This window comes from Condylura cristata, unplaced genomic scaffold (assembly GCF_000260355.1).
Source record: "Condylura cristata isolate star-nosed mole 26May11 unplaced genomic scaffold, ConCri1.0 scaffold00008, whole genome shotgun sequence".
Taxonomy (NCBI): Eukaryota; Metazoa; Chordata; class Mammalia; order Eulipotyphla; family Talpidae; genus Condylura; species Condylura cristata.
In genome coordinates this window covers 27,960,413-27,979,064 of record NW_004567109.1, presented here as the reverse complement: position 1 = coordinate 27,979,064, position 18,652 = coordinate 27,960,413, and the positions used below count along the sequence as shown (strand labels likewise).

At 33.4% G+C, this 18,652-nt stretch overlaps 1 protein-coding gene across 1 annotated transcript in view; it reads left to right on the top strand.

The window, feature by feature from the left end:
* FAF1 (Fas (TNFRSF6) associated factor 1) overlaps positions 1–18,652 on the top strand; it is a 305,387-nt gene that overhangs the window by 77,411 nt on the left and 209,324 nt on the right. Inside the window, exons 5-6 of the mRNA XM_004678989.2 lie at positions 905–996; positions 5,388–5,479. Of these exons, the coding sequence (XP_004679046.1) occupies positions 905–996; positions 5,388–5,479 (184 nt within the window). The remainder of the gene's footprint in view (positions 1–904; positions 997–5,387; positions 5,480–18,652) is intronic.

The window sequence follows — 18,652 nt, the reverse complement described above, 5'->3', positions numbered from 1 at the left end:
TTCATAGTGCTGCACTTTAACCCATTGTGCCACCAGGGAGGACCCTATAAAGTATTTGTTACAGCATTAAATCTTATACAGAATACTATCTAGTGTGGGACCTTCCCTGATAGCACAACTAGTTAAAGAGGACTTCATGATCTAATAAGGATAGGAAAGGAAAAATACAAACAACTGGGAAGAAATGAACACAAATTATTTTGTTGTATGTTAGAAAGTGAAAGATGCTAATACACTTCTAAGAGTTACATAGTTGGGTCCATAATTGTTAAATACTACTTTTTTTTAATCATTATTATATAGCTAATTTCTGTCTAGAAGAAAGTTCTTGACCACTGTTTAGGGAAAGGGAACTTTAGCAGACATAACAGTCTTGCTGTGTTGAAAAAAATCTAGGAAAGCCATGACAAAGAAATGACTAACATGTATGGAGACAGTACTAAGAAGAAGAGAGTTACACAGAGAAAGACTCCCAGAAATCTAAATTATGTTTCCCACAAGTCTTCGACTGAATTGTTATGCATTTTGAGGTAATCTGAATGAGTCCTTGCATTATTTAGAGATACCCCAGGAATATTTTCCATGCCAATAATTAAACCTGAGAAATTAAGGAAGAACCATCTTCCAGCACTCCCCTTGCTACTTATGTCTTTAAAATGTTGTACAGTTAATTAGTTACTGAATCATCTTGTCTTTTACCATTATTTATGTTGAATCCTGAATTCTTTAGAAGGACATCATGTTGTTTAATCAAAATTTGAAGTTTGGACTACTGAAATTTTTCTTATTCATTCATTCATCAAACAAATATCAGTATGCCTATTAATGCTAGTTCATTAATGATAGTACAAATGTTGACTGTATTATTTTGTTAGTAATATTCAGCTTCTTCTTATTTATACAGGGGAGATTAAGCAGATTCTAGAAAATGAACTTCAGATACCTGTGTCTAAAATGCTGTTAAAAGGTTGGAAGACTGGAGATGTGGAAGACAGTGTGAGTTTCTTAATTGTCTAGAAATAAAAATTATACTGTTGTATGAAAATTGATTTTCTTTAATGTTGCTACAAATGACAAATAGATTTGGTAATAATGATTTAGTTTTAAGTAATCAGCAAGCAATAAGCAATAAGCTAAAGCATTTTCATGCTAAACCAGCAACAGTTTTAGATGAGCTAAGTATGTAAATGATAATACTGTATAACTCATTTTCCCCATTTCTAATATTTTTTAGAAGTTAGTTTTGTACTCCTTTTTCTCAACCCTCATACAACCATGTCAGCAAATGTTCTGGAATAATTATTTATTTATTGGTTTGGAATAAATTATATATTGCATGTACATTTATGATACATATTTATTACTAAACAGAGATAATAAGGGGGATTGTTAAAACCTAAAAAGTACAAATGGCAAGAATGCTTCTTTGTTTACTTGCTTTGTTCAAAGTATACCTTTTAGTATATAGTGACAGGTGTATAGAATAAATTATATGTTTAGAATTTGCAGTGTTGTAATTTCAAATGATTAGTTGCTCTTCTGAAGGACCTAGTAGAAACCTCAAATATTTAATATTTCATACACTATTCTCTTTTGAGACAGAGATGGGATGATGGAAAAGTGAGTTAACTCTAAAGTTTTAAATAGATCAAGTAGAAACAATTATCGAATCTGTTCACAAAGGTTACCGAGTCAGTATTTCAGTAGGCAGGCACAAATTTATAATCTTCACCTCTTGGTTCAGTTCTTTTTTGTGAATGACTTCTGTTAAATATTGTATTTATAAAAAATAATTTCATTTGATATATGAGAAATAGCCCAAGTATTTTATTGAACTTAAATTTCAGATGAGCAAATAGTTATAAATTTAGGTATAAGTTCATGATGTGCTTGCTATATTAGGGGTGACAAATGTTTTCTATACAGAGCCAGATGGTTAATATTTTAGATTTTGTGAATAAATCTTTGTTGCTGAAGTGATAAGACTACTCATTACACATAGCATGAAAATAACCATTGATAGTATGTGAAATAGCATGGCTGCTCGAATAAATTTTTATTTATGGACAAAGAAATTTGAAATATATGTATAATTTCACATATCATGAAATATTCTTTTAAGGGTTTTTTTTTTTTTTTGACCATTTAAAATGTAAAAACCATTCTTAACTCAGGCTGTACAAAAACAGGCAAAGGCTAATTTTGGCCATAGACTGAGTACATAGTACTGTATAACTGTTCAAACGGAAACATGAACTGAAAGGTAATAGAAATGCTGTATGAGTAAATCAACAATCTTGACAGAAATAAAACATCAAAATATGTTAGTTTACATAGCATTATTTTTTATTCACTCATTTGTTGAGAAACCTACGGATATGAATTGGTCTTGTATGGATGGCGTTCTCAGCTGTTCGTGACCAGAAAGGCTATCATTTTTAAAATGTTCTTAAAGCTATGTCTTCTAATATTTGTACATAGTCTTTGTTGTTAATTTTTTCGTTACTTCTTTCTATGTACTATTTTACCTAGGTGATTTCTGCTATTCCTTTGCCATTAATTTTCTAATTGCTTCAAAATTTATATTTCTGGGTTAGACTTCTGTGACTTCACATATCCAAGTTGGTAATTGACTTTTGTATATACCTTCTTGACATCTTTAACTTAACATGTTTAAAATTGAACTCTTAACTTTTCCCATGCCATTCCTCCAGTAGTCTTCCTCAAAAAATGATAGCACTATGTAGCCATTGTTATATCCAAATAAGTGAGCATCAGTCTATCCACTTCTCATAACACCTAATCCTTTGGTAAGTCCTGGACATTTTATCTACAGAAGAATATATTTCAACCATGCCCTCTTTTAAAATTTATCTATCTAATTCAGGGCATTAGCATTCTTATCTGAATCAGTGTAATAGCTTTATAATTGTTTTCCCAGCTTCCTTTCTTGGTTTGTTCCAATACACTCTTCAAACAACAGCTAATGATCTTTAATTTTTAAAAATTTGTTACTTTATTAGTTTTTTTAAAAAAATATTATTAATCATAATTTTTGTTTTGAGATAACATTGATTTACACATTGTATCTGATTTAGAGGTACAAGCTCATACCCTTCAGCTGTATGTTAGCACACCACACCTATCACCAAGGTACCCGTAATTCTCTACCAGAGTCCATTTTGCCCCTCTCCACTTTGCTTCTCCCCTCCCACTCTGGTCTTCTCAATTCTACAGTCATATTTCTAGGCTTTGTTATTAGTTTGGTTTTATCATATCCTTTATTTCTTTATATTCCACATATTTGTGAAACCACCCGATTTTCCTCTTGACTTAATTTCTGTTAGCATTATCCCCTCCAGGTTGATCCATGTGGCAGCCAATGGCAAGAGTTTGTTGGGGTTTTTTTTATTATTATTGTTATTAATAGCTCAGTCATATTCCATTGTGTTTTCATACAGAGCCAGTGATCTTTTAAACACATAAATAGGATTTTATCATTTTCTTGTTACAATAGTTTTAAATTACCCTTTGAATAAAATTCAAGCTACCCATTCTGTTTTTAATAACATTGAATTATTTATCCCCTATTCACTTCTATAACCTCATCTTCAGCTTTTTTTTACTCTCATTTTCATGCTGCAACTATGGAAATCTTTTGAATTCTAATAGGCATAATTTTTTTGCATCCTCACCTGACAGATGTTATTCAACTGCCTGGAATGCTTTATCCCCAATTTTTCACATGGTGGCTCTTTTTCATCCTTCAAGTCTCAAATACTACTTCCTCTATCAGCTCTATATCAAATTTGGTGTTCATGCTAGCATTTTCCACTAAAACACATTGAGTAGAAAGACCATATCTGTTTTTTTCACCATTGCATATCCATATCCAGTATAATGGACATCAAAGAAATGTTTGAGGGGGTGAATAAATTAATAAGTGACTCAAAGTGTTCCTTTGTTTTATCATGGCATATACAGTTTGAGGGGGACTATTTAGTGGGAAATTTTTAAATGATATGGAAAAGGTGAACTAGATTTAAATATTTCTTCATAATCCACAAAGTGAAATAATGAAAGCTAAGCTAAAAAGTAAAACTACCTTTCCTACGTGTGTGTGTGTATGTATATATATATATGAATTTTGTTTGTTTGCTGTTAACTTGTAAAGGTAACATAGGACAATTTAAAAGGATTTATATATATATATTTCAACCAAAACTTTAAAACTTCAGAATGGTCTCATATAGACTATGACGTTTATGAGTAGTTGCCAACTGTAGTTCTTCAGCTTCTGATGAAGTCACACCCTGGTAATACTATTATAAATTGGAAAATATTCTTAAAATTGAGAATGCATATAGTATACTTAACCTATTCAAAATGTAATTTAGCCTAATCTACCTTCAATAGCCTCAGAAAACTTCCTTTAGCCTAGTAATAGGCAAAATCATCTAACACATAGTGTAACTTAAAGTGTAGAATATCTTATGTAGCTTATTGAATAATTTACTGAGTGGAAAACAGAATTGTTGTATGGGTTTTCACCATTAATGAACACAACTGGCAGCACAGTACATTGTAGAGTATTGGTTATCTTCTGATCATATGACTGAATGGAGCAGCTGCTCACTGCCACTGCCCCTTATTGTGAGAGAGTATTTTATTCATATTGCTAATCCAGGAAACCATCAGAATTCAAAGTAGATTTGTACTTTGCTTTTGCCCCCTAATTAACTTTAAATTGTGAGTTGGATCATCTATGTAATGTTTTTGTTAAACAATGGGTGACAAATCATTTGTGCATTATTAAGTTAATTGAGTAGATTATAGCCAACATTTAAAGAAAAATAATAGAATAGAATAACCATTCTATTCTAAAGCACCCTAGTGTGCTTTAACAACAACAAAATATGTCCTGGAGTAAGAGTTGAATGATTTAGCATAACAATTAACAGAGACTTTGTCCAGGTCACTTCTACTTGTAGACTACAACTGCTCATCTGTTGAGGTATTCCCTGTAATTTTTCTAGGTCTAATGGTCTATGAAAGTCTACATTGCCAATTTTTACCATAATGATCTTAGAATGAAGTATATACTAGTTGTGAGGTTATACTTCTTCAATGAAGAGATTAATGAATCTTAGTTGTGTTCCTATGTATTTGTATCTCTTCATAAAGTAAATTTATATTTTATTTTAATGTTTATATTTAATTTATGATATATATGACAGAAACAATGTTATTTGGATTCAGTATTTCTTTTGTATTAACCTGTTTAGGAAATTGTTAAAAGACAAAATATCAAACTAAAAAAGCAGTACTTTTTTAAGAACTATAGGAAATTAATCAACAATCATATTTTGTTTATTTTTCTTTTTCAGACGGTCTTAAAATCACTACACTTGCCAAAAAACAACAGTCTTTATGTCCTTACACCAGACTTACCACCACCTTCATCATCAAGTCATGCTGGGTAAGGTGTTTTCTTCTCCTGGGAACTTGAAAGTGAAAAGTTTGATTGTTAAATTGTTTTGATTTTGTGTGTGTATCAAATTATATAGAATTTTCATTGAAGCTTTTAACCATTGATTTTTATAATAGTTTATTTTTCTAATTTACTTAATTTTGGTTGTGAAATCTGTTTTCCAAAGAAAATCTTCAGCATAACTCTACTATGTAAACAATAGTAAAAAAATAACAAAAAACAACACTTTTGTTTGAAGGGAAGAGGACTAGAGTTGGAACGGAGAGAATGAGTAAATAGTACTCCAGCTTTTCCCATGGCTCAAGAAGTCATACCTTTAAGGAAGGTTCACTGGAACCAAGAATACAGCTTGAAAGATACTGACACAAATTTTTTTTTTTTTAAAGATTTATTTATTTATTCATATAGAACTGGGGTACAGGCCAGAGATGCGGAGGGTGAGAGGATTCACCAGAGACAGAGTGGGGTGCAGAACAGGCAGATCAATGAAGTACACTGCTGAGGGGAGCAGCGGGCGGGTCAGGAGAGGTCTGCCACACCATGTGGTCTCCTCCGGGGGCAGGCGGGAATCGAACTCATGCGGAAGTGGCTTAAACTTCTCAGTGCAGTGCTTTAACCCGCTGCGCCACCAGGGAGGGCCGATACAAATTTTTTATTAAGATTTATTTCTCCTTTGCAATAGAAAGTCTCACTCTTTTTTTCTTTTTAAGTTTTCATAATGAAATTCACTATATTTGCAGAAAGGTCTGATTATCTTAATATTAATTTTCTGTTGATGCTAACTGATCTAAAGCATAATGGTGTGCCAGTGATAGAGTGGCACTTTTTGTGAGTACAGTCTCACTCCAGAACTATGTCTAGTATTTACATTTCCACAATCTTTATAAGCATTTCCTTTCTTTTTAATACACTATGGTAAAATTTTGCAGTAGAGAAATGTATATCCCTAAACTTTCAATATTGCCAATTTTCCCCCCAAACTCAATTGTGGCTAAAAGGGTTTTGTTAAAGCCCTTTCACCTTCACTGCTAATATCACTTATCCCAAGGGTTTTTAGGAGTTTTGTATAGGGAGAAAATAAACAAATATGTATTTTTTATTGTAAATCATGCCAGTATAAATGGATAGTAACAAAAAGAAAATTAAGTTTGGCTTTACGAAAGTAGGCATCAGTAAGTGGAAAAAAGTTAAATCTAATGTAATGTAAGCTTTATTTTAGGTTAAGAATTTAATGATTCTTGCGTTGCTATTTATCTTCTATATTTAGATCACATATTAATGGGAAGTTGAATTTGCACACTATTACAGCCAGCCAATAGTAGTTATAGTCCTTGTGATTATAGTAATTTTTATATAAATACCAGATGAGATTAAATTAAACAAAGAGTTGTAAGTATGGTTCTGTATCGAGTCAGGTAGAACATTATTTTGTAGGTTAGTTAACAGAGTGTAATCACTGTCATCCAGTATGTAATCCACATAATTACAAGTGGATAGGAGATATTATTGGTTATAATCTATTGCTTTCCAGGAGCATGATTAAATGGATTTATCAAAATGTCTTCTTGGGCTAATGGAAATGTTCTTCATTGCCATTTGGATGACCTTAGTTTAATTGCCAGTTGCTTGTCCCCTAGAAAAGCAGGGGTCTCTCGTATTTCTAAAATGAATGTTTATTGGAGAACAAGTACTTCATATAGCATTAAAATAGTCTTCAATAGTTAGCTTTTGAATATTTACCACATTAAAGTGATGCTGTTTTCTGTGTTAGAATAAGAAAGACAGAAACTAAAAGCCAAACAAAGACAGCATGGCAAATGAGGGGAGGTGGGAGAAGGGGCACCAGGAGACTACTGCTTATGAAAAAGCCACACCTACGCATATTTTATTAAGAGCTAAATAAAAAAACTAAAGTGTGTGTCTTTTAGTTTGTTTATCTAAATATCTTTCTATAAAGTTAGAGATTTTTTTTTTGTGATGTGTATCTTAAATTTCATGGAAACAAGTTAAAAAGCAAATTCCATACAGAACTTTAAATGCTAATGGTAATAATTATTTTACCTGTGATTTTAATTTTGTGTTTCATCAAATAATACTAATTTTCTATATAGTGGAGTCCAAAACCTTTTTTGAGTGTGTGTGTGTGTGTGTGTGTGTGTGTGTGATATCCATATAGATAACATATCACATTATCAAATATGATGGACAGATAAAATTGCTTTGTACTAAACAATGAATGAAATTGGTTTCTGCAGGAATATAATTGGCACAATCACAGAAATCTTGTTTGTAATTTGTAATTTAATTTATATTATAAGGAAAATTAACAGCAGTTTTTATTCTTAGTTCTACTGAGAATTGGCTAGTGAATAGAAGAATTCTGAAATTGGTAGAGGAAAATAGGAAAGTCTATGTACAAATTACCACCTTTCCATTTTTTTGCAGATTTGGAATTTTGTTCTAAGCTACCATTTAGGTGGTTGATTTGATGTTTATTGGATTTTATTGTTTTATTTCTCTGAGATGAGTCAGTGGATATTATAAAAATTGGATAATAAACTCCCTGTTATTTCCATGAAAAACAAAGTTCTTGTGGGATTCCGCTATTACAATTCCAATTCAATGACAAAACTTGTTCTTCTTTATAAAATATCAACATTGGTATTAAAGTATTACTCCTAAACAATTTATTATAAGCAATTTGTTATAAATCAGGAATGTACTGATTTAAATCCATCTCTCCAGACAAAAAGACATCAAAATAGGAGAAAAATCCTGGATTACAGTCCCACATTGGCTAGGGCCTTCACTATTTCACTTAGATAATAGGCATTATTTTTACTTGCCAGGGTGATTATAAAAATTTGGTACTCAGGTGTGATACATTGTGTTCAAAAGCACAAATTATAATACACAATAATTAAGATGACTTACTTCTGCTAATAAATGCCAATTATATATTAATCCTTTTCTTTCAACTCCTCTTTGATTCTTTTACCAAATCTACAAATATTATGGATTGGTTTTGGTACCTCTATTTTATAGATGAAGAAATTGCGGTGTTTAGAAGAGCTTGTGGTTTGCCCAAGGTCAAGAATAAATACTTCTCATTCTAAAGTGTCCATCTGACTCTTCATCTGTTAGTAGCTTTCAGACTCTTGACAGAAACACACAAAACTTTATTACAAGAAGTTTCTTTTTATAGATTGTTCTCTAGAAGGAGATTTTTTCATTATATATTCTTTGAAGGACATTTATATATATTATTTCACTTACAGCTGTTTTTTAACATTTATTTATTTATGCATACAGAGCTAGTGTACAGGCCAGAGGTTCAGAGGTGGTGAGACGATTCACCAGGGACTGAGTGGGGAGCAGAACAGGCCGAATGAAGAAGCACACTGCTGAGGGGAGCAGTGGGCAGGTCAGGAGAGGTCTGCCACGCCATGTGGTCACCTCCGGGGCTGGGATGGAACTCATGCTGAAGTGGCTTTAGCTTCTTAGTGCTGTGCTTAACCTCTGTGCCACCACGGAGGGTCTCACTTATAACTTTTTAAGAACATTTATAGAATTTCAGTGTATGAAGTCACTCTTAGTTTATGAAGTACATTATTAATCATGTAATGGAATGTTGGTAGAAGATAGCATACTCTTAATTTGACTACTGACAAACCATCATAGTCTCAAGATTTGATGAAAACTCGATATATAAAAAACTATCACAAAATATATCCTATGAAAACGTTTCTTAACTTGATATTACTGCCACTAGGGGGTGCTTGATAATTATTGAGTTTTGTTTTGCATTTACAATTTCTTTCTGGGGAAAAAAAAATTACCTAAGAACAGCAAAAATATAATATAAGCACCAATATAATTTAATTATATTTAGAATTATTATAAACTGATTTTTTTAAGAAAACAGAATTTTAAACTTTGAGAATTTAACAGTAAACTTTTTAATCATAACCTTATTATAGTTGAAAAACATTTAAAACTGTGAATAAATTGGATTTCACTAATTGAAAGGAGAAGGAAGCAGTACTCTTAAGGTACAATTTCAGATTATATTATACATCATAGAAAAATTAGAAAGGAAGAAAAGCTGTTAATTGTACATTGTATTATTATAGGAAAGAATCAGGCCATCAATAATTCATTGATTACCTTTACATAAAAACAAAACAATGCTCTATTCACAAGGAGCTTATAGCCTATTTATTAAAGATGTTCATTTTTTTTAGAAGTTTTCCTTAGGTACTACTTAACTCTTTGTGTTCTATCTTCCATTCAGTTTGATTCATCCAGTAAGTTTCTCTTTTCTTCACTTGGTGATCCCAAGATTTCTTTCTGTTCTCAGCAGTTCCTCTTACTACACCTTTCCCCCTAACATTTACTCTCAAACCTTTTTTCCAAATATGTATGGATGAATCGTAAGTCCATATGTTCTAGTTACCCAAGGAGCTTTTTTTTGTGTGCCTAATTCAGAAATTAAACTTTGTCATAGGTTTGTATGTGTAGGGAAAGGCAATTAATAAAATAGTCATTAATACTAATTAAATAAGAAATTAATAAATTAAAAGTATAAATAAATAATAAAATGCTGCTTTTTATGCCAACAAAATTTGAGATTTAGATAAAACCGAGCATTATATATTTTTTTTCTTTTTTGAGTTATTGTCGGTTTTACAACACTTTATTCAGGTATCTCCACACCTCACTAGATGTATGTTTCCACACCTCTCTAGATGTATGTTACCATACCATGCCCACCACCAGAGTACCCATAATCTTTCATCATAATCTGTTGAGTCTCCTTTCCTCCCTTTCTTCACTACCTCGTCCCCAAGTCACTCTGGCAGTTTCAGTTTTACAGTTATATTTCTAGAATTTGCTTTGGTTTAGTTTTTTCTATTCCTGTTTTATTTCTGTATATTCCATGTATGAGTGAAATCACCTAATGTTTTTTTCTCCTTCTGATTTATTTTACTTAGCATAATCCCCTCTAGTTCCAACAATCTTGTTGCAAATGATAAGCTTCTTTTTTTATAGCTGAGTACTATTTGTGTATATATATATTCCATATCTCCTTTATCTATTTATCTTTTATTGGGCATTTAGATTGTTTCCATAGTCTACGTATTGTAAATAGTACTGCAATGAAAATAGGAATGTTTATATTCCTTTTTTTTTAAGATTTATTTATTTATGTATACAGAACTGGGGTACAGGCCAGAGGTGCAGGGGAGGTGATAGGATTCACCAGAGACAGAGTGAGGAACAGAATGGGTGGACTGATGAAGTACACTGCTGAGGGGAGCAGCAGGTGGGTCAGGAGAAGTCTGCTGTGCCATGTGGATCACCTCCACGGTGGGGATCGAAGTCATGCTGAAGTGGCCTTAGCTTTTTAGTGCTATGCTTTAACCCGCTGCACCCTCCATGGAGAGCTTGGAATGCTTATCATCTTATGAATATTAGTGCTTTTCTTTTTCTTTTTTTTGGGGGGGGTATATAACTAGGAGTAGAATTGCTGGAATCATATGGTAGATCAATTTTTAATACTTTGAGGAACTTCCGTACTTATTTTCCATAGTAGAAAAGTCTGCATCCTACTAACAATGTAGGTGTGTTCTTTTTCTGCACTTCCTCATCAACAATTGTTCTTGGTCTCACAGGTGTGAGGTGGTATCTCATTGTGGTTTTGATTTGTTTCCCCGGTCATAGGTGAATATGAGCACTTTTTTTCATGTGCCTGAGTGCCGCCTGAATGTCTCCTTAATAGAAAAGCCTATTTAGTTAGCTCTTTTGCCTATTTTTGATTGGGTACTTTGTTTTCTTGTTGAGTTGTATAAGTTCTTTGTACACCTTGAATATTAACCCCTTATTAAATGTATGATATACAAGTATTTTCTTCCATGCAATAGAGTGTGTTTTCATTTTTTTTTTTTTAAAGATTTATTTATTTGTACATACAGAACTGGGGTACAGGCCAGAGGTTCAGGGGCGGTGAGAGGCTTCACCAGAGGCAGAGTGGGGAGCAGAACAGGCAGATCGACGAAGTACACTGCTGAGGGGAGCAGTGGGCGGGTCAGGAGAGGTCTGCCTCGCCATGTGGTCTCCTCCGGGGCAGGCGGGAATTGAACTCATGCGGAAGCAGCTTTAGATTCTCAGTGCAGTGCTTTAACCCGCTGCGCCACCAGGGAGGTCCCAAGTGTGTTTTCATTTTGATGATAGTTTCTTTTACAGTACAGAAGCTCTTTAGTTTTATGTACTCCTGTTGTTTATTTTGGCTTTTCTTCCTCTTGCCATTGGAGTCCAGGCTCAGAGACATCCCTGAGGTCATCATTACATAGTGGTTTGCCTGTTTTCATCTGTGTTTTTTATAACTTCAGGTCTTCGATCTAAGTCTTTAATCATTTTGAGTTAATTTCTGTGTTTGCTGTGAGATAGTGAACTCATTATATTCTTCTGCATGTGACTGTCTAGCTTTCCTAACACCATTTGTTGAAGAGACTTTCCTTTACCTATTGTGTACTCTAAGCTCCTTTATTACAAATTAACTGTACATCTTATGTGTGGGTTTATTTCTGGGCTCTTAATTCTATTCCATTGAGCTATGTGAATGAAGAGTTTCAGATAAGATATAAAGCCCTAAAGTGATTACAAGAGGAAATAGACAACTTGAAAAAAAAGGACTATTAAAGAAACTGAGTCAGAATTCAAAATTTTACATGACTATCTTTCCCTATTCGTCACCTTAGAGGACTTTATAAAAAACCAGCCTAGGTGGGTAAGTTATGGTAACATTACTGGAAAGGGGGGAAGATATCCTAAACTCTAACATACAATCAACAGTGTAAACCAGCATTACCCCAATAAAGAAATAAATAATTTAAAAAAATTGCAAAATCCTTATAGAAGAGATTATCCCAATCTTATAACTACTCTTCACAGAGGGATTGCTACCTATCATTTAATATAATATGGTATTAAATGGCATCATTAATATATGATGTTATATATATATATATAATGTGATATATAATATGATCATGTAATCATTTTGATACCATACTTGATGTCAAAACTAGACAATGGTAATATAATAAAAAATAGTATGGATAAATCTACCTATAACCTTGATAATAAAAATGTCCTCTCTCAGCCTTACTACTTATTGAGTCTTTATTTGTCCTGTTCCTATCCCACTGCTTTTAAATGGCAGTTCTCCCCAAGTTCGAGTGGGAAGATATAAATGAATCAGTAGTCCTCTTTTGAACAACTTAGTTTGATTTTCTCTCTCCCATGTTCAGACACTTAGTACTCTAACCATCTTTTATTAGTCTCCTTCTCACTCACATTTGCTAGCCACACTAGCCTTCTTGTTCTTTTAACATTCTAAGTGTTTTTCTTCTTCAGAACACTGGTTCTTTTTATTCCCCTGCCAGGAGTGATCTTCTAGTGGTTATCACCTTGGCTCATTCCTTCACTTTATTCAGACCTCTCCTCAAATGTCATATCCTTAGAGAGGCTTTTCTTGATCCTTATGTCTAAAATAACCATTCTATCAAAGGGAGAGCCCTTTATCTTGCTTTATCTCTATAAAGCATTATATTTGTAATATTAGTCATTATGTCATTTTCACATTTGTTTTCTGTCACCCTCACCACAATGTAAAGTTACAAGAAATCAGACTTTTTATTTGATTCATGTTGTCACCCCAGCAGCTGAAACACAGTGGTTGAAACATAGTATATACATAAAGATTTGTGGAATAAATACACATTTCTGAGGATATTCACTTAAAAGAGGCTAAAACTAAGGAATAAAGTTCTAATGGTGGGATATCAAGCATTATGCAAGGCAGACCTTAGATATTTAGGGAACAAAATATCTTATAAATGTTTCATAAATGTAATGAGTTCATGGATTGAGCTTAATTTTTTAAAAAAAAAAATTCCATTGCCCCTTCTGGTTTTTCTCATACTAATATTGAGTACTGTAAGGAATACAGACATTATAGTCTTATAGATTATTCAGTCCTCCACTAGACTGTTACCTGAGACAACACCTTTCTATCAGCCTTTTATTTCCATACTATTATTTCTTTCTTTTTAAAGATTCATTTATTTATTCATACAGAACTGGTATAAGACAGAGTTGCAGGGGTGGTGAGAGGTTTCACCAGAGACAGAGTTGGATGCAGAATAGGAAGATCGATTAAGTGCACAGCTGAGGGGAGCAGCGGGTGGGTCAGGAGAGGTCTGCCACACCATGTGGGTCACTTCTGACGCCGGACATCGAACTCTCACTGAAGCAGCTCTGGGCTAGCTTGCAGTGTTGCGTCCTAACCTGCTGCACCACCAGGGAGGGTCCTCATACTATTATTTCATGTATAACTATCCTCTCTCCAACCAAATTCTGAGCTGTGAAGAATAGCTCATGAAAATGTCATCTATGTAACAAGCTCTTAATAAACATTGTAAGGAAGATGAAAAACTTAGACTATTTGAGGAATGCACTTTTTGTTCTGTGCATCTGTAGCCTCTATATTCTTTTCCTGTTGTCAAACCCGTCATAGGTTTGCTTATTACTAATGATGAAGGTGCTGAAGGGCTAAATGGATGTTTTGGTAACAAAAACAATCTTTTCAACTTGTTTTGGTTTCATTCTGGGAAGTGGTGAAGAAGTCCAACTCAACTTTAATTTATATAGACTTTCTTCATTTTTGTGACAAGGGGAGAGAACATAAGGTATCCCTTGTATATAGTTGTTGTTTTTACAAGTAGTATTTGAGTCTTGCTATTGAATTTTGTCCTTTTTATAGTGGACTAATGGTTCCAATTAATATGTGGTTGTATAGTTGAGCACAAAATCCTTTCTCATCTACCTTCTGTGGAACACTACCTAGTACAGAGTAAGTAACCTTGTGAATAATTATAGTTCTTTGATTCTTTGGGAGGCACAAGTCTAGAATGGGGGGGGGAATACAAGTGTTCTAATTAAAACTCCCCTTTGTGATAATAAGCAGAATGAGAGAAATATTTTTCCTTAAGCAGAGGCAGAAACATTCTTCTCATGATCTTGAAATCTCTTCTAATTATGTTATATATGTACATCACTCCATCTGTTGTGAAGTACTGTCATTCTTCCTCTGTGTCTACATTTTGTAATCCTTCTAGCCACTGTAAAGATAGATACCACCTGTGGTCCTAGCTTTGGTCCTAGCTAAGAAGTGACAAACTTTGTGTGGTATATGTGTTAATAGTTTTATAAATAAGTATATTTCCCTCATTCACATTTTTCCCACACTGTGCTGAGGTCATTCCAGACATTCACCTGTTCCTATTATTCCAACTTAAAAAAAAAAAAAAAGGTAACTTTAGGAGTACCCTGTAACTGTTGTGGGATTCAATTATTAAAAGCACATTCTGGGTATGCTTTCAAACAACTCTTACCCCACTTCTGTTTCCCTAACACCTCATGATCTCTGCTCAAATGTTAATCTTCGTAATAATTTCGTTCTTTTCTATATATCCTGTTATTGCTGTCTTTGGTGTTCTCTGTTAACACAAGAGAAGTCATGTCCATGAGAGCTTTTATTTAGAATGAGAGGGATTCTCCAGGATATTATCTTTAGAGGCATTAGGTAATCACTTAATGTAGTTCCATTTAATGATTGTGGAACTAAGGTACAGGAAGGAAAGATTTAAAAGTCTGTACAGTCTTAGCTTCTTCACTTAGAATGATCAGTATGTTAATTTCTCCAGGGCTTTGGAGAGGGGCAGAGTGATAAAATAAAATAGTACAAATGGGCATCAGATCTGACACAATACAGAAACTTGGTAATTTCTCTTTGCCAGGTCACAGAGCTAGCTAATGGATGAGCCAGGACGTGACTTTCATAGAGCTCTTAACACCACTGATCAGATTTCATCAGAGTATCTCTGAGCATGCTTAAAAGGTTAGAGTCAGTATGATTCTCAACTAAAATTCTGATTTCAGACTACTTTATGTGTAATCTAAGAACATGTTTGCTGGCCCATTGTAGAGTCTCAGTAATTTCTTTATAGGTGGAATGAGTGATAGTTTTTTTTTTTTAAGATTTATTTATTCATTCATACAGAACTGGGGTACAGGCCAGAGATGCGGAGGGTGAGAGGATTCACCAGAGACAGAGTGGGGAGCAGAACAGGCAGATCAACGAAGTACACTGCTGAGGGGAGGGCCATGAGTGATAGTTTCTTTAAAGCCTTCCGGGGGGGGGGCCCTCCCTGGTGGCGCAGCGGGTTAAAGCTTAAGCCACCTCCGCACGAGTTCGATCCCCACCTGCCCCGGAGGTGACCACATGGCGCGGCAGACCTCCCCTGACCAGCCCGCTGCTCCCCTCAGCAGTGTACTTCGTCGATCTGCCTGTTCTGCTCCCCACTCTGTCTCTGGTGAATCCTCTCACCCTCTGAATCGCTGGCCTGTACCACAGTTCTGTATGAATAAATAAATAAATCTTAAAAAAAAAAAAAACTTGGAGTGGGTGACTCTTTTGGCTAAGTATATTTTTATTTTGAAACTTGAAACAAATACGTTTTAACTTCCAAATAATTTGCTGAGATATCATTTGAAATGGTTGTTAAAGAGTGTTTCTTTCCCATGGTGACTTTATTGATCAATATTTGTGAGAGTTAGCAGTGTCAGAGAGACACCCTATATGAGATATCTGAGAACTTGATATTTACAAGAAAATGCCCTAAATTGGATCAATTAATTTTATCTCCCAAAACCTTTATAAAACAACTGTTTTGTTGTTTTCACAAAATAATTTATCTATGAAAATGGTTTGCAATCAATGTTGTAATCAGAACAGTAGTTGGTAACAAATTGGTATGTCATTCCTCAAGTAAGTTGTCATTTCACAAGAACAACTATAACAATCAGTGACGAGCTTATATTATTGTGATTACTGTTCAACTTAAATTTAATTCCAGTGAGTGTTATTATTAGATTTTGTAAAAGTGAAATTGAGGAAGTACTGGGTTGGTAAATGTTTCTTAATAAGGAGCTACTAAAAAGTGACTCATTTTAAGAAGAAGACTTTTTCCTAAAGTTGTGTATTTATGAATGAACATGGAAGCTTGTCCTCAATTAAAGCATTGCTGGAGATCACAACACATCTAATTAGACTTTAAAAAAAAACTGCTGACATTTTCTATGGTTCATATAATGGACAGTCAGATACTTGCTCATTAATTCATGGAATAAAAATCATATCTGTTTTGTATACTTTCTTTTGCTTTCTTCATATTTTGTTCACATCAGTAGAATTATATTTTGACAGTTTTACTATAAACTACTTGATGATCACACTATATCACTATCACCACTAATTACCACATTTTGATTAATCTTAAAATACTTTGGTTAGTACATTTTGCTGAATCCAGTATATCACTATATTGATAAACAGTAATTATAGACATAAGGCCACCTGAACTTTTAAATTATCATGAAAAAATATTGAATTATGTGAAATCAAATGTTTGTTTATCTAAACATATTTAATTGCCAACAAAGAAAGCAATTAAAAGTAGCTGCAGAGTAAGAGGCCAACCTTTGTTAAATGTGGTTTTAAGATTGTTACAGAACTTGGGGTGATGATAACATGGTGCCTTGGAGGATGTTAACGACTGTAGCAGAGTGTTAATTAAGAATGATGTATTCTGCAGCTTGGAATTATTAGTATCATATGTTAGTTTAGCTGGACAGGAGCAAAACCTAGTTTCAGTTATGATGAGGGCTCAACTTGTATTGATAGTAGAAAGATTAACATTTTATTTTTATGCTGTTCCTGAGACAATTTAAAAATCCTGAATGAAATACAGTCAAATGTAAACATCAAGTCCCTGGTTCATTTACATATGTGCCAGATTTTCAAACTGATTGCTATTTGAACCTAATCTGTCATTGCTAGCTGCATTAGCTACAACAAACATTACATTTACATATTGATTTCTTATTTTGTTTTAGTGTAAATAATCCATAATTATGGTAAATTTGGTCTTTTGTTGACAAAAGCTCATATGACTGTAAGTTTAGAATGGAAATTTAAATTACCATGTGTCATGCTTTTTAATTTAAAATCTTGTTGTATCTGAAAGGATAAAAAGATCATTGTAGATCATAAAGTAGTCCCACAGAGAAAAAGAGAAAATTTTGTTAGATCATTTGGAAAAATATAAATTGTGATTTATCAGGAAAATTTTAGTAATACTTTCCAAGGCTATCTTACATTTTTATAGATGAAAGTCACAGTACTTTTAAAGAAATTACTGATTTTGCTTCAGTACTATGTCATTTTTAAAATGAAATTAATGGAAATTAATCTTCACAGTCTATTTTACATTGGTATTTTTTTTAAATATCCTGTGCAAGGAGAAAATCACATATACACTCAGCAGGAATCAAACAGGATATTTTCAATCCCTAAATTGATTTTTATACTTTACTTATCTTAGATAGATTACAGTACTGATTTGAGAAATTTTAATTTCACTCCCATTTTTGGCAGTGGAGACACGGTGTTAAGTAGCAATGCAACAAATCCATGTCCATTAATTAAAACTGTGTTGTATTTTACATTTTAAAAATATGGAGCCTAAACAATTGCAAAGATTGTAGCTGTTAGATTATTCAAACTTTTTTATGATTTACTATTTTGAGAAATTTTTTACATATGATGCACGCACAGTTGTCAAGTGTTCCTCTCAGTTATATGAGTTTTGACAAAAACATGTTTTTTTCTAACGTGGATTTTAATAAGGAGAGGTATGTGAAAGTGTCTTAACAGCTGTTTAGAAGTTCATGCTGAACTGTCAACTGTTTACTTGAACGCAGGGGAGTGCTGGGAATACAGAAGCCCCCCAAAACATGTATTAGTCAATTTGCTGCTAGAATAAAATAACATCGACTGGGTGGCTTAAAGACAGAGTTATTTTCATAGTTCCGCAACTAGCAGGTCTACCATATAGGTGCTAGCAGATTTAGTTCCTGGTGAAAGCTGTCTTTTTGACTTGCATATGTCTGCCTTCTCATAGTGTTTTCACTTGTCAGAGAGGGAGAGAGAAAAAGCAAGCTCTGGTCTCTCTGCCTGTCTTATGACACTGATCC